The following is a 23,843-nucleotide window of genomic DNA, read 5'->3' on the forward strand; positions in this document are numbered from 1 at the left end:
TCCAGAATAATTTTTTAGCATTAGCTGGAAGCCTGCTCCTTCCACCATGGATAGTGGCCTCATGTCTTTTACCAGCATGTTTAGAATAGAGTTTGTAAGTGGTATGAATTGCTGGGGGGTGAGTGTCTTGTTCCCCATGTAGTTGTCCATCGTTGCTTGTTTTTTTTTTCTGCATAAGAAACACAAATAGACTGAAATAAGTACACATATAAAATAAAGCAGCACACACACTGCAACACTAAATCAATGTTACATTATTTGAATTAATTAACAATATACAGTGATCATTTATTTTGAGGGTTACGTTCTACAAAATAGCCCGCAACAGGAGATATTCAGAAAAAAAGTCTAATTTTTTTACTATTAAAAAGCTCTGAGTAAGAAGCTCATGAGGTTTTTACTTTGAGTCGGGAGTGTTTAAATTAGCTAGAGAAATGTGAAAAATGTTTATTTTGTGTAATACTGTTTAAGAAACATGATAAAAATGTGTGGTGAGGCGTTTTACAGCGTTAGATAGTAAAACAGCCTTTTAATAGTAAAAAAATGACTTTTTCTGAATTTCTCCTGTATTTAAAAATTGATAGCGTACAACTATGCCGCGTTATATTCACCTGGACACAGCTCGTCTGTATATTTTTCTCCGCGGAGTTGTCCTTTTTTGAATGAGGAACATAGTTATGGGTTTGTGCCGTTTTTCTCTTAACGAGAACATTCTTATAAACAGACGTGCTAAATTTGGCAAGCGCATGATTCACAACACGGAGGAGATTCACGATTGCATTTAGTCAATCAGAAGTAGAACACCGTAGACTGACGCGGCAAAAAACATGTTTAACATCCACTATAACGAACTCAGCTAAAACACTAAGTCCAGCTTGTTTATTTTCTGTTACTTACCGGGCTGGCTCTTCCAAATGACGGCTCACTTGAGCGCGGTGCTCTTCCTCTGCTGCATCAGCCCCCACGTTTTCGTCTCTAATGTTCACTTAGGGACGTCGTGCTTCCGTGCCATGCTAGATGGTTTTTGCATATTTTGCCTTTTCAAGGTATCTAGAGTGAAGTGCTCCCATACTCGTGAGGTTTTTGTCCGGGGTTTCTCTAAAGTTTTGTCGCTTCTATTTTTCTTCCGTATTTCCTCTTGTTCCGCCATCTCTCACAGCAAGATGAGCGTCAGTAACGTGATACGTCATGAAAACCGAGGGTACTCATTGGCTCATTTCTTCTTCTACGGCTCCACTGGTAGATCAGTGGCTCATTACTGCCACACACTGGCGGCAAATTTAACAGCTTGTAACCGATGTCAGATTGTGGTAAAAATAGACTTTATGCGGTAAAATATGATTATTAAACAACTAATCGATGACTAAAAAAGTTGTTAACTATTTTAATAATCGATTAAATCGATTAGTTGTTTCAGCTCTAGTTAAAGTCCCAAAGTCGTCGTCACACACTGGTGAAGTTACGTCCTGCATTCGACCCGTCCCCATGGGGAGCGGTGAGATGAAGCTGTGGGAACTATTTGGTCTTCTGTCGGGTTTCAGTCACTACGAGAATCAGTCAGAGACAGGAGAGGTTTTCATCGTGTTCACAACCTACCTTTGTTGTAGCGTCAGTCACGCATCATCATTTGACCAATCACAGTTGGGGAGACAGCCTGCTGCAGACACGACGGCAGCGGCGCTGACAGCACGTATGACTGCTGTTGCTTCAGCACGTCGCTGTGGTTTAGAGCTTAAAGGCCCAGTGTGTAAAAACATTCGACTCTTCAGCGCCACGCAGTTCAGAGTAAGTATTGCAGCTCCGGTAGCCCACACTAGGGTTGGGCTGTTTTTCCATTCGCCCATCATTAGTCCAGTAAATGACGATGGGCCGTGGTGTGTGCGTGTGACTGGTTACGGTATGATTCACTGACTGATTTGCGAACACAGAAGAAGTCTAAACATGGATGTTTTTATGGATGTGCAGCACAAGTTAGATTTTTCTTTTTGTTTAACTCACTCACTGCCAGCCGTTTCCTGATCAGAAAAGCTCTTCGCTGCCAGCGTTTTTCAGGGTTTTTACAGTTTTTTTAAGAGTCACAGAACATTGCTACAGTGGTTCCCAACCTTTTTCCCGAGGGACCCCGTTTTTTACCAGTAAAATTTTTGACGACCCCCTCCCATTCTTTCTTCCAGTACAAACAGTATTAAGAAATGATAAAATTGTTCAAGCACATTTTAATATGCTTTGATTCAATAGATAACAGTAATAGTAGGCTCCAGTACAGAACAAAGTCATTAACAAAACCAAACAGAGCATAATGTGCTTGACAGTTTGTATTACTTTTCTGAACACATTGTTTCTTGTAAACACTGATAAATCAATCATTCCTTTCAATAAACATTAGACATATAAAAATACACTGAGCAAAATGTACTTAAATGTGTATATTACTGTTTATACTAGATTATTTACTGTAAAGGCTGTGATTAATCAACCAGTCCTATCTTTAATGAACTTTTGACACTTGAAAATAAAACAGTGAGCTGAGCAAAATGTTCTTAAAAATGTGTTACTTTTTCTGTACTAATTATTTCCTGTCTTAATATCAGTAAACTTTTCACTCATGAAAAAAATGTGAGCAAAATGTAGGCTATAAACAAGTAATAAATGAAGTTTTAACCCCTTAAAGTGGAGAGGTCCTGGCGACCCACTGAGAGGCTTTGGCGCCCCCTTGTGGGGGTTGGGACCCCCAGGTTAGGAACCACTGCTCTATGATGATGTCAACGCCAAAAGTACCAAAACAAAGAGTAGACTCACCTCTTACAGGAAGAATCCGCGCATTTTGAACGTTATCTGTTCTTTCATAAGCCGTTGTTGAATTGTGATCGGCAGAAGCTTTTCCGGTTCTCGCCTCACTTTTTTTTTTTACAGCAGCGTCCCAAAACGATCTCCTAACACACATGTGTCAGACACCATGCGGCCCGCGGAGCATGTTTATGTGGCCCACAAGATAAATATCAAAAATATATTAAAACTGACCCACTGGCCTATTTTACTGCAAAGACTACAACTCCCATGATGCTTTGAGGTGTAAGCGTGGAGCCGAAGCGCCCCCTCCTTTGTGTTTTTTCCAGCGTCTGCTGCCGGTGTCTGCAGCTCCGCGCTCTCGGACAAACTAAACACTCCTCTCACTCAGCGCCGAGTTCACTCAGCTATTTTCTGACGCTGAAGCCCAGAAACGGAGATTCTAGCCGCTCAGTAATGTGTTCACGACTGAAAGAGAAAGTTTTCCGGCTAACTTCCAGACAGAGCTCCAGCGAGCAGCGACACACTCAAACCAGCATGACTCTGTGGCTGCTGTAGTTGTTATTTTTCCTCCCCGACACACAACGACGTGGTCAAGCTGCTCAGACTCAGCACAAACCTATGTGAGCACCTGTTGTCATCTAATGTTGTCATTATTATGATGAAGATGAACAAAACAACAGGAGTCTCCTCCTCAGCTCAGATCAACCCCATGATGCAGGTATCTGGCTGGAACAGGTGAGCATCACAGTAAACCAGTGGAGCAAACTGAGCTTTAAATATGTTGGTTTTATGCTCTTTTTCTGCTCCACAACATGAAAGTTAACATGTGAGATATTGCATTTTCATTTAAGATAAAATGATATTTTTATTTTGTTGTTGGCCCGTGAGAAAAGATTTAACCTACAGTAAACAGGAAGTGGAAAGGCTGCAGATAGATGAATAGAATAGAAAATCCCTTTATTGTTCCTCAGTGGGGAAAGCTAGACGCCACAGCAGCGATGACACGTATTACAGGAGAAAAAAGGAGAATAAAAAATAAGAAAAATGAATAAACAAGAAAACATAAATCCTGAACAGATTTTAAAAATGCTGAATATACCACAAGTAATGAATACCACTGATGCCTTTTATTTAAAACTGACTTGCTCGTGTGTCATTTGGTAATTCCACATTCAGTGTTAATGCAGAAATAAGTTTGTTTCCAAATTAAAAGGTTCTAATTTGCATAAATATAAAGAAAATGTGCAAATTTGCCGTCACTTTTCCAGAAAATATTAAGTTTGGCCCGCGACTCCGTCCCAGATTTTCATTTCGGCCCCGTGTGAGTTTGAGTTTGACTCCCCTGATCTAACACGTGGACTTTCTGCTTCCTGATCACGTGACGTGTGACGTACGCGGATGAAGATCGGCTTTAGAGCTGGGATGTTTGTTCTCACGGTGCGGGGGCTCGTTCCGACGCCCACACAGTAAAAACACGCCAATAACAGTTAAAGAGTTGTTAAAGCGCTGAAAGGAAGTAGGGCTGAAACGAATCATCAAATGGTTCGATTCATTAAGTTCCTCGATTCAATTTTTTATATGGGATTAGATTTGTGCCAATAGGATCAAGAAAAACACTTTGGAGAGCAAACAAATTTTAAGACATTGAGAGAAAAAACATTGGTTTCAAAAGAAAAACTTACGATCTGAATCAGATTCTTAAAATGATCAAGAAAAACACTTTGACGGTCAAACAAAAATTAAAAAATTGACAAAACAAAAATATTGACTAAAGGAAAAAAAACATGTTTCAAAAGTAAAACTTACTTTCTGAATCAACTTCTTAAAATGAGTAACAAAGTATGTTTCCTTTTTCTGTTTGCCTCTATGTGTTTTTGTTATCAATTTCCTTAGTTTTGTTCTCGCTGCTCAGAGCTTTACTCTCACTACCAGATTTGCACTTACACTGTCTGGCTTTCTCCTTTGCAATCCCTGAGTTTTTGGTTGCAATTCTGACACAACCCTTTCGGGTGGGCGGGACTTCTGAGAAGTCCTCTCCCATAGGACAGTGGTTTCTCTAGAGTGACAGTTCAGTGACTTGGAAGTGATGTAGCCTCCAAGACATTTTTTTTCTACCTGGTCAACAACATGAATTGTGAGCCTCAAACACGTTATTTCTGCTGTCTGTGGTGTCTACTGAGGATCTAAAGTGAGTATTGGTAATATATTTTATCTTTTCTTAGTTAATCTGTAAGTTAAACCACTTTTTAAGTTAGTTTTAAGCAGACGTTAGCTCACTAGCTAGCTGCTAAGGAAGCCATTGTGCTAGCCTCAGGACAATGTTCTATTGTTCCAGAGAGACGTATTAAGAACTCATCTTAACATATTCATTACTGGTTTCATGGAATTAATTATTGCAGTTTATGTTAATAAGTTTGCTAATTTTTCAGGAACCTGTGGAACATCAGAGACTTTGCAGCTATTAGAGCTAACCTGTGTACTGCTTACTTGCTACTGAAGAAGCAGCAGAAAGCTGAGCTAACAGGCTGTTTTGCAGGTAAATACTCTTTTAGTGGAACTGCAGGACTTTTATGGTATAACTCAGACAGAATCTACATGAGCTATTGTGGGAAGACATTTAAACTACATTTACATACAGATAAATGTATTTTTTATTCCATGTTACTTGGATGGGCTAAACAAGTTCATAGTTCTGCCTGCTCCTTTTTCAGTGAAACGAATGGATTTTATGATGTAACTCAGACTGAATAATTATCTAAGTGAGTATGTTTGATAATAAATTTCTTTCCAGTATACAGATCTGACATTTGTTTGTCAGAACAAGACAAATCAGATTCAATGTGCTTTCTGTCACGTGTTCTATATTCTCCATCAAAAGAATATTATCCAAGGCAGATAATCAATAATGAGTTTAATACATGCTTTTAATTAATTTTTACATAAAATCTATATTTTTGTCTAAAAGCTATTTTAGACTGGCTTTCTCAGTCCTAGCACCGTTACTCTGGAACCAGTTGTCACCCTCAGTTAGGCTGTCCCCCTCTCTGCTAGTCTTTAAGAATCACCTAAAAACACACCTCCTCTGCTTGGCGTTTCCAGAACATGTTTGATTTTGGCCCTCTTTTATGTTGAATTTATTTCAGTTTTCATTGGTTCACTCAATCCATCCACTCAATCCAAATGTGTTTCACACATTTGTCCTGTACCAGAGTGTTTCATCTATCTTGTAATTTCCATTTTGTATTTTGTAATTTGAATTGCTTTTATTGTTGATTTATTCAATATATTTACCTACAACTGTACCATGTTCAGCGCTTTGGGCTTCCTGACAGGGTTGCTGAAGGTGCTTTATAAATAAAGCTTGATTGATTGATTTTTTATTTATTTGTTCTTTCTTTTTAGATTGAAAACTACTGCATTGCATTACAATGGAAGTGCTACACGGCCACATGCATCAACTGCAGCTGGTGAGCTAAGACACACCATAGTGTACACAAAGTACACTGCAGACAAGGGATGTAAGAAAATATCAATATGACAATATATCGCGATATATTTTCCCAGTGATATTGTATCGATATTCTCAAACTGTGTCTCTAAAATATCGATATGGCAATATATCGTGATATTTTTTCCTGAGATATTACATCCATTTTCAAAAGCTGTGTATCTAGTTTTTGGAAGAATTTACATGCAAACATTTTTGTATTTTTTTTGTTTTTGGTGCACTTTAAATGTCGACCGCTAGTCGGCAGCAGTGTGCATTGGGTTTTGTTTCCACCATTGAAATTTAAATCTCGCTATTATGGTTCAGATAAAGCCGGGCGTACACTGTGCGACTTTTTCACTCGCAGCGTTCAGCTCCAGCTCACACTGTACGACTTCCTCGCAGGGCAGATCTCACGAGTCAGGCGCTCACACTGTACGACCCAGTTCTCGGATGCGACCTGACTGCTCACACTGTACGTCTGGTAGCAACATGTCGGCCCTAAAAATGTGCTAAAAATAGCAGTTTTTACTCAACACGTCAGACGTTTTTGTCTTGTTTTGCCTGTTGTCCTTCGGGAGTGCTGCAGGAGGACACACAGGGATTTATGGGGGTTGGATGAGGAAAACGAAATAAAGAAAGTAAATCTGTGTTTTGTGATCAGTTTAATTTGACATGAACACGACAAACACGCTTTCTTGACAATTCTCAAACGTGTAGAAACAAAAACGAACAGCGTGTGTTATTAGGGAAATAGCGAGCGAGCGGCGTTGATGCATGATTGCGCATGCGGCGTGAGCGGTTCTGATACTTTTTGGGTCGCAGCTGCTCGCAGCGCCACTTCAACAATGCGATACCCTCACGAGGGACGAGCTAAATATTAAACACGCCAGAAGTCCGTGCGACCTCACGATTGCTTATCGGCAGCTGGTCACGTGGTGTTAATCGCCTCTCGTAACCCCCTGTACACTACACGACCGCTCGGCGCAAAACTCGCCCCGATGTCGTGGATTCTCGCACGACTGGAAAATCGGCTCAAAAAAGTGAAAAAGTCGCACAGTGTACACCCGGCTTAACTCATGTTACATATGTTAAGTATCAGTTTGGACTGTTTATTGAATATTCCTACAATAAATTCAGTCAAAAATACACATCCCTACTGCAGACCAATCCCACCTCATGTAGTTCATATGCTGTATAATAAACCCACAGTGATGGTTATGGATAAATATCTGTACTAATGGTAATCTTTTTCCATTGTTTCCAGTTGACAAGCATATGGACCTATTGTTCGAGTCCGTGGTGGTGGATGCTCTATCATATCAGGAGTCTGTGGTGGTGGATGCTCTACCATATCAGGAGTCTGTGGTGGTGGATGCTCTACCATATCAGGAGTCTGTGGTGGTGGATGCTCTATCATATCAGGAGTCTGTGGTGGTGGATGCTCTACCATATCAGGAGTCTGACTAAGTACCTGTGCCTGAACCTCTCTGTATCTAGTTCAAAAGACCTGCTGTAAGCAGGCACAGGTTAAGATTTTAAAAGAACCTGTAAGGTGAGCAACACAACACAATATAAATCTTTATTATTATTGTACGCTGTACAGCTAGAATAAACTTGCATGCTCAGAAGCCACGTATGATTACATCGCCTACAGGTTGCCTGATGCTGAACTTCGGGCAGCTGCGTGTGACTGTACTCCCGAGGAACAACCGCCTGTTGGAGGAGTCGTTGTGTTGCTGTCAGGAGTTTGGGTCGGAGTCCTGGGTTTGTGTTCCCTTTAATCTCTTCATTAGCCTTGCTAGTCACCATTGCAGAGCACCATGGAGAGGCTTACCTGAAAACTCTTCTCATGGGGCAGGCACATCCTCACACACCTGTAACCCCATCCTTCAATAAAAGCTGGTAGCTGGTCACTCAAGAGTGTTTTAACCCATATCTAGCCCATGACTCTGCCGTTTTTCAAACTTACGTTCTCATGTTCTATGCAGATCTATGGGAATTCTTTCCTTGAAGCTCCTGATCACACAACCATACTGGCAGTCTGCTTACCCACTACCTTCTGCTCACCCGCTTGCAACTCATGCTGTCATTCTCCCAGACTTCTGGTTGTTGCTCCACCATTCTGCTGTCTCCCGTCTGCTCTACAATTTCAGACCGTAAGTACCTAAACTTTTCCTTTTGTAAGTCATTCTTTAGTCATTACTAACACTCAAATTTACCTCAGGGCCTTCTGATCTTTAAACACTAAAACCTGTGGCTCCATCTCTGTGGCGTTTCTCAGTCTCTGTAAGCTACCTGCACAGTCTAAGAAAAACCTGACCTGTTGCCTCTTACTAACCTCTGCTCTTCCTCGCAGAAGCTTCTGGTTCCTGATCTCCAGCTGTTACCTCTTCAGTCATCCGTCAAACATTTTAATAAACTGTTTTTAGCTCATTTGTCTTCTGAGTTTCTCTGCATGAAGGTCAGGTTGTTGCAAAAATCATGACATCAGCAAATACTTTGCACCACTCTGTTAAACAGCTGATATTAATTTCAATTGTATCTTTAAAAATACATTGAATGTCAAAGTGAATGAAAGGCATTTATTCAGCTTTCAGTGTCTAATGCAGGATTTTATGGACAGGCACCAAAACAGGACATTTATAAATTGAGATTTATTTATTAAATCAGGTAAACCATAATAAAATACTAATGTTTAAAGTCCGGAGGAGGGAGGAAGGCTTTATAGCAGGGGTATTCAATTCTAGTCCTGGATGGCTGGTATCCAGCACGTTTTAGTTGTTTCCCTGCTCCAACACACTTGAATCAGGGGTTGAATTACCTGTGCAGCAGCTCTGCAGAAGCCTGTTAATTATCTGCTGACTGAAATCAGGTGTGTTGAAACAGAGTTAAAACTGAAACGTGCTGGATACCGGCCCTCCAGGCCCAGAAGTAAATACCCCTGCTTTATAGGCACAGAGAACTCCATCAGGATCCTGGAGACGGCACAAGGAGATGACGACATGAGTGTGCCCTCCCATATCACACCAACACCACCTGACCACATGGAGGCATGTGTCTGTAAGAAAGAAAAACTGGTGATGTATGAGATCTAAACAAAATCTATGAACAAAATCAATTTTACAGTTGTTTAACCTGCTGAGCATCGCCTCCCCAAAGAGCAGCACAAAGGTGCAACTGGCTCAGAACCAGGGTGCTCCGTTAAGCAGGTGGTCACCTCCTCCTGCTGACACCCGAGGATTGCCTACAACAAAGGGAAAACTGATATCAATAAGGAAATAATTAAACCAGAGCTAAAAGTTTAATTTTAGTGTGATGTTTGAGATTGTGGGAAATAAATGTGGACATTATGATTTTCTATTGTGGGGTCAGTACCTTGGGCGTTTCTCTGCAGCAACATTTTGTCTGGCTGACAATGAAGTAGAAAAGTCACCAGTTGAGGCAGAGTTAGACTATATTACTCCAGCTAAGCTAAATGTAGCTAAACTAGACACTAGTCACCAGACTATGGTTACTATAGATTTACTAGAGAGTTACATCATATAATCCATTCGTTTCACTGAAAAAGGAGCAGACAGAACTATGAACTTGTTTAGCCTGTCCAAGTAACATGGAATAAAAAATGCATATATATATATATGTGTGTGTGTGTGTGTGTGTGTGTGTGTGTGTGTGTAAATGTAGTTTAAAAGTCTTCCCACAATAGCTCATGTAGATTCTGTTTGAGTTATACCATGAAAATCCTGCAGTTCCACTAAAAGAGCATTTACCTTCAAAACAGCCTGTTAGCTCAGCTTTCTGCTGCTTCCTCTGTAGCAAGTTAGCAGTACACAGGTTAGCTCTAATAGCTGCAAAGTCTCTGATGCTCCACAGATTCCTGAAAAATTAGCAAACTTATTAACATAAACTGCAATAATTTATTCCATGAAACCAGTAATGAATATGTTAAGATGAGTTTTTAATACGTCTCTCTCGAACAGTAGACCATTGTCCTGAGGCTAGCACAATGGCTTGCTTAGCAGCTAGCTAGTGAGGCAACGTCTGCTTAAAACCAACTTAAAAAGTGGTTTAACTTACAGATTAACTAAGAAAAGATAAAATATATTACCAATACTCACTTTAGATCCTCAGTAGACACCACAGACAGCAGAAATAACGTGTTTGGGGCTCAAAATTCATGTTATTGACCAGGTGGAAAAAAAATGTCTTGGAGGCTACATCACTTCCGGGTCACTGAACTGTCACTCAAGAGAAACCACTGTCCTATGGGAGAGGACTTCTCAGAAGTCCCGTCCACCCGAAAGGGTTGTGTCAGAATTGCAACCAAAAACTCAGGGATTGCAAAGGAGAAAGCCAGACAGTGTAAGTGCAAATCTGGTAGTGAGAGTAAAGCTCTGAGCAGCGAGAACAAAACTAAGGAAATTGATAACAAAAACACATAGAGGCAAACAGAAAAAGGAAACATACTTTGTTACTCTTTAAGAAGTTGATTCAGATAGTAAATTTTACTTTTGAAACATGTTTTTTTCCTTTAGTCAATATTTTTGTTCTGTCAATTTTTTAATTTTTGTTTGACCGTCAAAGTGTTTTTCTTGATCACTTTAAGAATCTGATTCAGATCGTAAGTTTTTCTTTTGAAACCAATGTTTTTTCTCTCAATGTCTTAAAATGTGTTTGCTCTCCAAAGTGTTTTTCTTGATCCTATTGGCACAAATCTAATCCCATATTTTTACTGATTCGAAGCTTCGTTAAACGTGCGCTCCCCAGTCTGAACACATTTTACTGGAGCTCTACGTGGTGATCTCGGTGCTGTGGTGGAAAAAAGAGAAACCAGCAACGACGGAAACCATCGTTAGAGGCAGAAACGGTCCAACGTTTGGATCAAGAGTTAAACTACAAGCAAACTACTGAATTGGCTGACTGAGTGGAGGTGGTTCATAGATGTCGCAACCTTTATGTCAGAAGGGAACCCCCCCCCCCCCACACACACACACACACACACACACCTTTTGCTCTTTCCATTGTTCTCAAAGAAATCCATTCCACTTGATTCATTAGAAATGACTCAGTCGGCTGAAGTCCGCTCCACGTTTTCCTGGTTGCTCTGCTGCACGCATGGTGGGCGTGACTGACATGGTTGTCAACAAAGTTAGAAAATAAAAGACCGAACGAACCAAAGTGAAACTACAGGCTTGTGGAAGCTGGAGGAGGAGTCAGTGCCATTACTATCCCATAATAAGCAGTGTCCTTGTCTGATCCCTCCACAGACACGGGGACATGAGGACATTTCTCACAAAGAAGCATAAAATAAGTAAAACTGTCCAGAATGAATGCTGACAGATGCTTTGAAACCCTCCGTCCCCCAGTTCTGGTTAGAACTGGGTTTGCCCGCGGGTCATCTGGGTGAGGCCACAGAACCTGCAAAGACTCTCAAAAGGTCTGGAAAACGACCGGTTGGGCTGGCTCCGGTGAAGTGGAGACGGTCATACTGGGAAGTTTCGGTAATGGAAACACACCAATTAGTGCCTGGCTGTCCTATAAAAGACACCCATTCCTCCTTTTTGTGTGAGGATGCCAGCTGGTCCTGTTCCCCTGCAGATAGCTCATCAGTACTTAATACAAGTTGTTTATTGTTTATCTACGTTGGTGTTAGTTTGGGATGTTCTGATCATACCAGCAACACCTGTGTGAACCCTGTGTGATGCACTTGGGCTTCTTCCCCTTTTCCTTCATGCTGTGCAGGACAGCAGCAACAATGTAAAACAACATGTCCGCCTAACTTTAACTCTGTCTGCGAGAGTGATGTAAGCTTTGAGTCCTGCAATGAAAAGCTCCAGCTCCTGGGGAAGCTGATCACAGCTGGTTTAATAAGATGTGAAGAACAACATCTCGGTGGAGTGAGGTGAGTTTCCAGGGATCGCTGCAGAGATAAACACCTCCCAGTCAGACGCCGCTACGCTCACCAACACCCGTCTGTATGAGCGTCAGAAGGCTCGGCTAATAACCGGACCATAAGGAAGTTCATGATGCTGGAAGAGCAGCCTTTCTCTGTGGTGGAAGAAGAACCAAGTTTATTCATACAGCACGTGTCCCAGACTGAGGTCACACAAGGAGTTACAATAAAACGCTGAACACTAAAGCTAGAACATAAGACAATGAGTAGAAAACAACAGGCTCCGCCCACTGCTCAATCACCAAGTAACCCACTACAGGACATATAATAATAACAACTACAATAATAATCATTTTAATAATATAATAACAACAATAAATCTCCCAAAATGCTAATTTGTAAGGTTCCTTTGCTTTGTAGTGCTTTAGCCTGCTGAGAGCTTCAAAGTTAAAGGTTGTTACTGACAGCAGCTACATCTAAGTGTTTATTCATTTTCCTTTTGACTGAATAGTTGCTGATTTGATCTTGGAGACGTTTCTCCTCACATCAGCTTCAGATCTAAAGAATGAGTTGTGAGTAGGTGTTGCGCTGACCTTAGAGGTGTGGCTGCCCCTCTCTATTGTTCCTCATCCTTTCCCTACATGCTGACTCCGTTGCGCGTTGCCAGCGCGTGACCGCAGATGGAACCTGCGTGCGCTCCGGCGCGCGCCTCGCCAGGTGAGCAGATCTGAGGCAATTAAGAGCTCGTGCTCGGGGGAAATGAAGTACAGCCAAATGTCTGCAACAAGCTTTTGCCCAGCGCGCGGCAGACTGAGAGGAGTGCAGAGCGAACACAAATGGGTACACTGTGAGGAGGAAGACTTTGATCTTGACGGGCTGTCGGTACGCTCTTGGATTCACGTCTTTATATGGACTCTTTATCCGTCTGGGTGTGAATGGAATTTACTGAGAGGAAGTGTGTTAACGTCTGGAGTGCCAGAAATGACTGCAGGAATAATAGTAAATTAAATGAAAGCAAGTTAAGGCAGAAAACAGATGTATTCATGTATTTAATTATTTGTCTGGTAAAATCAGTCTTTTTTCATCCTTGCTTCATTGTGAAATGATTCATCTCTGAATTAGCAGCCAGTACTTGTAAAAGCAGATAGAATAGTACTTGTCTAAAACTAGACGCCCAACTGAAGGTTACTAAAGATGCTGGTGTGTTCTCCTTGCTCTGTATTACCTGTAACAGCATTGAAGTTTATCTGCATGATTTAGTTACATGTTTATTTTTGTTATTTAAAGCTTTTCCACCTGACTGGTTCCTGAACCCGGACTGATCTCAGTACTGGTCAAATAAATTGTTCTGAGTGAAATCCAAAGTCTGCTCTTTCCAAGTGTCGGCACCTCACAGTGGAAGAAAACACTTGACAGTAGGAGGCTTAGAAGTTCTGGTCAGAACCAAACACGCTGATTGTGATGGAAGTTTTTATTGATCCTAAAGTAGAAATATGTTTTTATCTAAATGAAGTTCATGTTCTTGTTCCTTTTCCCCACATCATGTAGCCGGTATCACTCGTGGTGTAAATATAAAGGTATGGTGGTGTGTAACATCATGTGTCTGTGTTTCCTACAGATGTTCAACAGCTGGTGCTGGTTAAAGAAGAAGATCCTGAAGAACAGAGTGCTGGTGTGGACCAGCAGGACCCAGAACACCTCCACATAAAGGAGGAACAGGAGGAGCTCTGGACCAGTCTGGAGGGAGAGCATCTCTGTTTGAAGGAGGAGACTGAAGCTGTCGGGTCTCCTGTTACTGCTGTTTCTATAAAGAGTGAGGATGATGAAGAGAAACCTCTGGTCTCACAGCTTCATCAGCAGCAAATAGAAGACAGAGATGTTCCAACCAGCAGCTCAGCTGACCAGATGACCGCAGAAACTGGTGGAGGAGCAGGAACTAGCAGGAAACCAGATCTGAACCCTCATGAACAAACATCTGATTCTTCAGAGACTGAAGTTAGTGGAGATGAAGATGATGAAGAGGATGATGATGATGTGAATCTGGACTCTGAGCTGTCAGACTCTGGGTCTGAAACTGGAGATGAAGATGATGACTGGAATGAGAGCAGGTCTTCTGAGTCAGATGGTAAGTCTGTCAACAAGTTCTTCACAAGTGGTCTCTCCAGAGACACGTGAGGGAGACGAGTCATCCAGCAGTCAGGTCTTCAGGCTGTTTGGTTCATAAGAAATGTGTTAGAGTGAAGCAACATGTAGACTCGTGCAGGAAAGTCCAGAAGAAACCTAAATCATTTAGTCATGATGACTGGAGAAAGGTTTACTACAAATGTAAACAAACAAATCACATGAGAGTCCACACATAGCAGCTGCTGTTCCAGAGTATGGGCCAGCCTCATCCCACCCATACTCTGCTTCTGGCCGCTAACAAGATGGCGCCTGTGTTTGGAATAGCCACAGGTCCGTTTCCACATTCCCGCCTGGCCACGGGGCAGCGCCGTGTCTCCGTCCATGTTTCCTCGGGTCTGTTTATCCTGGTTCTTCAGTGGTTTCCCTTCCTGTTCCCTCCATGAGTGGACTTTACACACCGTGGATCTGACCTGCTAACTCCAGCTGTTTCTGCTTCTGGCAGGATCCTGGTGTAGGTACCCAGGGAGTCCAGATGCTGCAGGATGAAGTGTAGAGCCATGCTGATGGTGTAACGTGATGGAAGTGGTTACTTTTACTGAATGATCAATAAGATGTGATATTCCATCTAATTATAAATGATCAATCTTATTGGTCTTTGAATATTTGATTTAATACGACCTTAGGAACACACACTTCATATTAATTCAGACAGATTCAAGAATATAGTTTATAAAAATGAGTTTAATTCTATATTTCTAAACTAATGATTACATGACTGTTAGGGATTGTATCAATAACCCAATACCTGCAGCTGGAGAGAGAGGAGAGACAACAAGCAGACAAGTCACCAAACTGCAATCAGGGGCAGAAGCTCAAGGCAACTGCCCCGAGTTTCTGCCCTCAGAGTTTATTTATAACAAAGATAAGACTGTGTGTGTGTGTGTGTGTGTGTGTGTGTGTGTGTGTGTGTGTGTGTGTGTGTGTGTGTGTGTGTGTGTGTGTGTGTGTGTGTGTGTGTGTGTGTGTGTGTGTGTGTGTGTATGGGGGGGGGGATGCTTTCAGGCATAGAATAATACATTCAGTCAATAATAAACATAACATTTCCATAACATAATCCCTCCTGTTTATCCGAATAGGATAACCAAACAAAAAGAAAACAACAACACAAAGAACTAATCAAGTAAAATAATAAAATAAAGAACAAATAAAATAATAAAACACGATAAGGCAAACAAAATTATAAATGATCAATCTTATTGGTCTTATCTGTTTCTTTGCTTCACTGTTCTGGTGCTGAGAACATCACTAATGCGGATCAAAGGAGATACACAGATGAATGCACCTCTTATTTATTATTTGGAGACTACATTTACTGCAGCTGGCAGAGGCAGAGATTTTTTCTATTGATACACGAATTTACAGAATCATTTTAAATGTTAATAGGGGAAGACTGCAGGAGGGAGTGGTAAAATACAGGGGGTCCCCAGCAAAAACAAGAAGCTTTACGAGTCTGATGAAACCCGCTGGTTTTCCATCAGGCAGTCACGGGGCAGCTCCAACGACCCAGTGGCTGTGCTGGGTCAATGTTATCGAGCTCAGTCGAGGCGACGTCGTGCTCTGCTTGAAGAGGTGTTATTTTCCTGCTTCAGAAGAAGCGTTCAACGTGTTTTTACGCTTTCTCCGAGACATGTCACGTCGCTAAGTTGTTAGCGCCGCGCGCTAACACGTCAATAGTGCAGCGTAGCCTGCTGGAGGTTTTAAGGGTTCAGATGAAACACCCGACCTCTCAGGCTGCTCACACGTCGATCTTAAGTTGTCGCTGTTGCGCTCACACCGTAATACAGTATTAGATGCGGTTAAAGTCAGACATGAAAAAATAAATACATTTTACATGATGTAGCGTAATGGTTGTTGGCTCTTTTATGAAAGATGAACCATTCTACATAATCATCTGGAATATTAATTTTTAACAAATTAATAACCAAAGGTTATAAAGATAAGAAGACTCAAAGGTTGTTTTCATCGATAAACTGACGATCATATCCGTTTGTCTGTGTTTCAGTTCATTGAAAAGGCGAGTTTAAATTTTAAGAGATTTATTTCTTCAATTTAAACTAACGATTTGAAATGACAATCATAGGAAAAACAATCAACATTGGCAACCTTGTTGGACAATCTTTAACAGTTGATATTTTAAGCTTGCTCAAACAGACCTTGTGTTGGTTGGGCTAAATTTGAGGATGATGGAATTATGAATGCGTGCATGCAGGTGTCTGAGATTGCTTCAGGGAGAGAGAAGGTGAACTGAGTGAAAAATGATGTTTTGCAATTAAACTTTAGTTCTTATTAGAAAAACAGCATCAGAACGCTATCTATCGTGTTCTGCCTCACCGAACTTAGGACCCCCTTTTAGATCCGGACCTCGGAGGATGTGTTATCAAGATGACACCTTGGCTGGCAGAGAAGACAAAGGTATGCGATGGTCCAGTCCCGGGTTGACCTCGGTACACATTGCTGAAGCGTTTCGGCAGATGCGCTTTCTCATGTTTAAATTAACTCAGAAATCAAAAGACTCTGGGACGAGTCTGTGTTAGCTGGTTGCATTTTAGCTATTCTGTCTGGCTTGACAGAAATAGCGTGGGGGGGAGAAAAGAAGCCGGCAGGGCTTCTTTCCCCGTGGCGTTCGTTCCGCACTTCCGCTCTCTTCCATTCTCACTCTCGTTCTGACTCCTTACCCAAAACACTTCTCTTCCCAAAGCAAACTTGTTGTGCGTCAGAGCAAATGTGTTTTGAGTTACTGTGGATACGGACCTGTATGAGCAGGTGTGAAGGTCACTGCTAAACATCTTCAAAAACCTTATTTAATTAAGTATTGATTCATTATAGTTCATTATGATTACCCAAAGCATAATAATCATTCATTTGATTAAAGTACATTTATAATGAGCAAAGTGATCAAATGATTATTTAACAAAAATAAAGAAAGCTTAAGACTGTTTTATTATGACTAGACTGTGTGTGAAGTCCTTCTTCTGGAGAGCAGGTGTTCGGATGTTGTGGATTCCTTCAGACTTGCTGGCGGCTTAGGTCTTAATCTGTGGGTGAAGGTGCTGCTTGACCCAGCTTTTACCCAGCCGGGCAAATACGACCTTTGGCACAGAAACCCATACTTCCTCATGTTACAATGAATAAGTGATTATTAGCCTGGTGGGGGGAGGAAACCCTGTCAAGATCCTCAACGCTCATTTATCTTAATGCTATTGAAACATGTAAACCAAAAAGCATTATATCCACTGCTACCTTTATGCTGTAACTTCACCCTGCCCTGCCTGCTCCTCCTTGCTGCCTGCCGGCTGTGATCACAAGCGACAACATAGTAGTTCCCGCTGCTTCCTCGTGAAACGGCTAAAATAAATAAATAAAACTTGGGATCTTGTAGGCGTGGCGGTGGGGTTTCAGCCGTGGCGGGCCGCCACGGCTACGCCTATGTAAGGGAAACCCTGACAACTGTTTATGAAATAACGTTACCTTAATTATTGACATATTTTCCTGGTTTACATTATGTTGTTTGAAACCAAGGGTCTCATTATCTGAACTTTTTAACTTGTTGGATCATGAATCTGTTTAAAAACTTTGCTCTATATCAGGGTTTTTCCTGGCTCAGACTGAGGCAGAGGTGGTACCATCCTGACCGTGCGCCAGCACATGCGTACTCTGTGCATTCAACTGCCTCACTTTTTTAAAGGCTAAATATGTTTTCGTTAAGTGTTCCAATCTAAGCTTCTGGCGATTAATAGAATATTCCATTTAGAGCTGAAACAACTAATCGATTATAATCGATTATTAAAATAGTTTAGGGCTGCAACTAACGATTATTTTCATAATCGATTAATCTGTCGATTATTTTTTCGATTAATCGATTAATCGGTTTGTTACTGTTTAGCTATTTAACCTTTACAAGTGATGGATGCATTTCAGTTAAGAAAAAAAAACATAAGAGAATTGTGCAGTTGACTGCAATCTATTTTATTGCACATGAACACAGTCAGCGGTGTAAAATGAGCTAAACAGTGCAAAATATCAGTCCAGAATAATTTTTTAGCATTAGCTGGAAGCCTGCTCCTTCCACCATGGATAGTGGCCTCATGTCTTTTACCAGCATGTTTAGAATAGAGTTTGTAAGTGGTATGAATTGCTGGGGGGTGAGTGTCTTGTTCCCCATGTAGTTGTCCATCGTTGCTTGTTTTTTTCTGCATAAGAAACACAAATAGACTGAAATAAGTACACATATAAAATAAAGCAGCACACACACTACAACACTAAATCAATGTTAAATTATTTGAATTAATTAACAATATACAGTGATCATTTATTTTGAGGGTTACGTTCTACAAAATAGCCCGCAACAGGAGATATTAAGAAAAAAAGTCTAATTTTTTTACTATTAAAAAGCTCAGAGTAAGAAGCTCATGAGGTTTTTACTTTGAGTCGGGAGTGTTTAAATTAGCTAGAAAAATGTGAAAAATGTTTATTTTGTGTAATACTGTTTAAGAAACATGATAAAAATGTGTTGTGAGGCGTTTTACAGCGTTAGACAGTAAAACAGCCTTTTAATAGTAAAAAAATGACTTTTTCTGAATTTCTCCTGTATTTAAAAATTGAAAGCGTACAACTATGCCGCGTTATATTCACCTGGACACAGCTCGTCTGTATATTTTTCACCGCAGAGTTGTCCTTTTTTGAATGAGGAACATAGTTATGGGTTTGTGCCGTTTTTCTCTTAACTAGAACATTCTTATAAACAGACGTGCTAAATTTGGCAAGCGCATGATTCACAACACGGAGGAGATTCACGATTGCATCTAGTCAATCAGAAGTAGAACACCGTAGACTGACGCGACAAAAAAACATGTTTAACATCCACTATAACGAACTCAGCTAAAACACTAAGTCCAGCTTGTTTATTTTCTGTTACTTACCGGGCTGGCTCTTCCAAATGACGGCTCACTTGACCGCGGTGCTCTTCCTCAGCCCCCACGTTTTCGTCTCAAATGTTCACTTAGGGACGTCGTGCTTCCGTGCCATGCTAGATGGTTTTTGCATATTTTGCCTTTTCAAGGCATCTAGACTGAAGTGCTCCCATACTCGTGAGGTTTTTGTCCGGGGTTTCTCTAAAGTTTTGTCGCTTCTATTTTCTTCCGTATTTCCTCTTGTTCCGCCATCTCTCACAGCAAGATGAGCGTCAGTAACGTGATACGTCATGAAAACCGAGGGCACTCATTGGCTCATTTCTTCTTCTACGGCTCCACTGGTAGATCAGTGGCTCATTACTGCCACACACTGGCGGCAAATTTAACAGCTTGTAACCGATGTCAGATTGTGGTAAAAATAGACTTTATGCGGTAAAATATGATTATTAAACAACTAATCGATGACTAAAAAAGTTGTTAACTATTTTAATAATCGATTATAATCGATTAAATCGATTAGTTGTTTCAGCTCTAAAATAGTTAACAACTTTTTTAGTCATCGATTAGTTGTTTAATAATCATATTTTACCGCATAAAGTCTATTTTTTACCACAATCTGACAACGGTTACAATCTGTTAAATTTGCCGCCAGTGTGTGGCAGTAATGAGCCACTGATCTACCAGTGGAGTAGAGAAGAAATGAGCCAATAAGTGCCCTCGGTTTTCATGACATATCACGTTACTGACGCTCATCTTGCTGTGAGAGATGGCGGAACAAGAAGAAATACGGAAGAAAAATAGAAGCGACAAAACAATAGAAACCCCGGACAAAAACCTCACGAGTATGGGAGCACTTCACTAGATGCCTTGAAAAGACGGGTGACCTGCAAAATATGCAAAAACCATCTAGCATGGAACGGAAGCACGACGTCCCTAAGTGAACATTTGAGATGAAAACGTTGGGGCTGATGCAGCAGAGGAAAGTCCGGTGAATCCGGTAAGTAACAGAAAATAAACAAGCTAACGCAGATCAAATTTGGGAGCTGAGTTCGTTATAGTGGATGTTAAACATGTTTTTTTGCCGCGTCAGTCTACGGTGTTCTACTTCTGATTGACTAAATGCAATCGTGAATCTCCTCCGTGTTGTGCCAAATTTAGCACGTCTGTTTATAAGAATGTTCTCGTTAAGAGAAAAACGGCACAAACCCATAACTATGTTCCTCATTCAAAAAAGGACAACTCCGCGGAGAAAAATATACAGACGAGCTGTGTCCAGGTGAATATAACGCAGCATAGTTGTACGCTTTCAATTTTTAAATACAGGAGAAATTCAGAAAGTCCTTTTTTTTTACTATTAAAAGGCTGTTTTACTGTCTAATGCTGTAAAACGCCTCACAACACATTTTTGGCAAAATAAATGATCACTGTATATTGTTAATTAATTCAAATAATGTAATATTGATTTAGTGTTGTAGTGTGTGTGCTGCTTTTTTCTATATGTGTACTTATTTCAGTCTATTTGTGTTTCTTATGCAGAAAAAGACAAGAAACGATGGACAACTACATGGGGAACAAGACACTCACCCCCCAACAATGCATACCACTTACAAACTCTATTCTAGATTCTACATTATTTTTTAAGGAATTTACCTCTTATATTTTGATGCCAAAAAATTATTCTGGACTGATATTTTGCACTGTTTAGCTCATTTTATACCGCTGACTGTGTTCATGTGCAATAAAATAGATTGCAGTCAACTGCACAATTCTCCTATGTTTTTCTTTTTCTTAACTGAAATGCATTCATCACTTGTATAGGTTAAAGGCCCAATGTGTGATATTTCATCTTATAAGTTATCAAATTTCTTGTATCACATTCTCAAATTTGTTTTTTTTAATGATAATTCAAACAAGCATTTATTCTAAACATTATTATTAGCTTTATATTTTAATATTTTAGACAAAAGAAGCAGACCGGTGCTCCATATGGCATGCGCCATCTTAAAATACAGTGACCTTTTAGGGACATACTACATATTAAGCTTCGCATTTGATGTTTGCGTTTTTAAATGATGTAACCTCAAAGAAACAGCAGGGGGCAGAAGTGCGCCTTGTAAGCATGCAGTCTGACAAAGTAACTAAGAAGAAGAAGAAACTAGCCACACCGTACTTCTAGCGATGGAGGATCACATATATTCTTCAAGCAAACTTGAGAAACGGGATAGTTTGTCTCATCCAAGTAAAAGAAAAAGGATTTTGAAAAGTGAACAAGACCGGCGTCATGAGAAAACCAGAGTAAATATAGGAGTTGCCTTCCCAAGATGGAGAGACCTCATGTTACAAAAGGGATTCAGTAGACACGCTGAGCTTGCTACCTTCCTTTTGGACAGGTAAGTTAAAAATGTGTGTTTAATTTCTTCATTGTAGTAGTTTTGTGCTTTGTGACACAAAGTTTGTGTGGAGTAAGCTAGAGTTTGGGAAAGAGCTCATGCTAAATAGTGCCAAAAATGTAGCACACCATCTTAAAACGTTACTACACGTTATTTAATTTTGTCCCATTGTCGTGACAGAAATTCATTATGCAATTGTCCTATTTTTTAGATTCAAACGGAAGTACAATAAGAATGCCAGAAGGTACAGTGTGTATTCACTAAAATCAGAAAAGGGCTACGAATACATTCCAGTACTCCAATCAAAAATAATCAACGAGAGGTTGGCGAGAGGAGTCGGGATGCCTCGTACCAGATCAATGAGGGATGATGACCCCAGACGGCTCGGTCTTGTGCCACCCATCGCTCCACCACCTATTTCGGAGCTAGTGCAGATCCAAGTCAGCCGAGGTCTTGGTATGTGACATTTTAGCATCCTTTGACTACAGCTCAGTTCTTTACCTACACTTGTCTTACAATACTTTTTTCACAGTATCAGAACTCAACACAGCTACAGGCCTCCAGTGACGATCTTGTCTACATTTACATGGAGTATTCTATACCTGCTGCGTGTTACTAATGTAATGTACATAAAAATGTAGATATTGCACTTTGATGTCTTTCCTACTGTGCTAACATGTTGTTCTTTTTACTTGAAGTAGCACATAAATTCTGCACAGTCTTTTACGTTAGATCTATTCTTTATTATCCGAAAGTGTGTAAAATCATGTTTCAAGATTAAAATGTGTTCCAAATTTGTCTGTTCAAACTCTGAATAAGGTTAATTCAAATAAAAGTGCATCTGTACTAATTTCTTTATTTCTTATGTCTTTCAGAAAATTACATATTTTTTGTTTCATGACTTGACCCTGTAAGAGTGTAAATTAATAGCTCACTAATGTAATGCAAAACTATGGAGTTGTAAAGATGTGTTTTTTTTTTCACATTACAAGAGTATACATGGCTGAAGAGTAGCCACCTCTAAATTTGTCATTATTGTACAACACTAACATTGGGGTTTAAAAAAATATTTATTTAAAATACTTATTCAACATAATAAATTACAATATAAGGGTGTACAAAATATCAGAAACACTTCAACAACCCATGTAAACTTTTGACCAGTTACACTCCCGGAAGAAAACCAGTATACTGTCCATGAGGGTCTGGAAATTTCTCCCTAATTTTGACCACACAGCAACTTGGGATGACTCTTCGATTTCCATGTCCAAGTGACCCATGCTGCCAGAAAATGAAGTGCCGGTAGGCAGCATACCTGTATTCCCTGTTGTCATCGCCTGGTTCCCTAATCTGTCCTAATACGGTGAGGTCTGCTCTGTACTGACGATGGATCCTCAGGACACCTTCATCCAAACAGTAAAGTCTAAAATGGGGCAGAAGGCTTATACAGTTTACAGAGTCTTGTCCACAGCATTTGCGCTCTGCATCTGTTGGCATATCTGTGCAATTGCCACAAGTACACCATGTTAACGCAGGGGCCTGCACAGGTGTGGTGTGCCTATCTCGGCGTTGGTTGTTCAACAAAACATCAAAAACCAGACCTGGCTGTCTTTCCAAAAGTTGAGAGGTGAGATGACGGTGGTCCTCCAGGCTCATGCCCTGTACAAGGCGCTGGGGGGAAAAGTAGGATTAGAATTTTTGTAAGATTATTTTAATTGAATTACAGTAAAAAGCAATGTTTTGTAAATGTTTTAACAAGTTTATAAGAGTAGCTGATTAATAATATAAATATTAAATGGCTAATTCCTAAAATAAAGGTACTATCAAAAACAAATAATATGTATTAGGAAAGAAGTAGGACACTGAATGTTTTACAAAACTACATATAATTCCAAACACTTGCTATACGGTTAAATAGAATTACCGTATGTACTTATATGAATGAAATGAGTGACAGGACGGCATATATTGACCCAGATAATTATTAATTTGCTCATTATCTTACACAAACCTCAATTTCTGCTCTTCTTTCCCTTTGAAGCTCCTCGACTCTCTCCTCATCAGCTCTTGAAAGCGCCGATCTTCTAGACTTTATTGCAGCTCTGCCTCTTCCTCTTGTGCATGGGACGTTGCGGCTGGTTTGAGCAAATTCGGCTCCTTCATCTTGGGATGCTTGCCCTGCTTCT

At 40.5% G+C, this 23,843-nt stretch overlaps 1 protein-coding gene and 3 long non-coding RNA genes across 19 annotated transcripts in view; 2 read left to right on the forward strand and 2 right to left on the reverse strand.

The window, feature by feature from the left end:
* Window positions 1-23,843, forward strand: part of LOC129157291 (zinc finger protein 271-like) — a 146,372-nt gene that overhangs the window by 111,755 nt on the left and 10,774 nt on the right. For 12 of the 16 annotated variants that reach the window (XM_070542898.1, XM_070542905.1, XM_070542897.1 and 9 more), the window contains one exon: window positions 13,792-14,298. In XM_070542898.1, the coding sequence (XP_070398999.1) occupies window positions 13,792-14,298 (507 nt within the window). The other 4 variants (XM_070542911.1, XM_070542912.1, XM_070542909.1 and 1 more) reach the window with 4 other exon arrangements.
* Window positions 5,052-8,961, forward strand: LOC139062216 (uncharacterized). The gene is made up of 3 exons (XR_011515815.1): window positions 5,052-5,326; window positions 6,193-6,257; window positions 7,545-8,961. It is a non-coding gene; the product is annotated as an uncharacterized lncRNA (long non-coding RNA).
* Window positions 9,204-10,145, reverse strand: LOC129152983 (uncharacterized). Its single transcript, XR_011515820.1, has 3 exons — window positions 10,051-10,145; window positions 9,416-9,524; window positions 9,204-9,338 (listed from the first exon to the last, which is right to left on the reverse strand). It is a non-coding gene; the product is annotated as an uncharacterized lncRNA (long non-coding RNA).
* On the reverse strand, window positions 18,490-19,798 carry LOC139062211 (uncharacterized). The gene is made up of 2 exons (XR_011515809.1): window positions 19,277-19,798; window positions 18,490-18,547 (listed from the first exon to the last, which is right to left on the reverse strand). It is a non-coding gene; the product is annotated as an uncharacterized lncRNA (long non-coding RNA).

This window comes from Nothobranchius furzeri, chromosome 12 (genome assembly GCF_043380555.1).
Source record: "Nothobranchius furzeri strain GRZ-AD chromosome 12, NfurGRZ-RIMD1, whole genome shotgun sequence".
NCBI classification, from domain to species: Eukaryota; Metazoa; Chordata; class Actinopteri; order Cyprinodontiformes; family Nothobranchiidae; genus Nothobranchius; species Nothobranchius furzeri.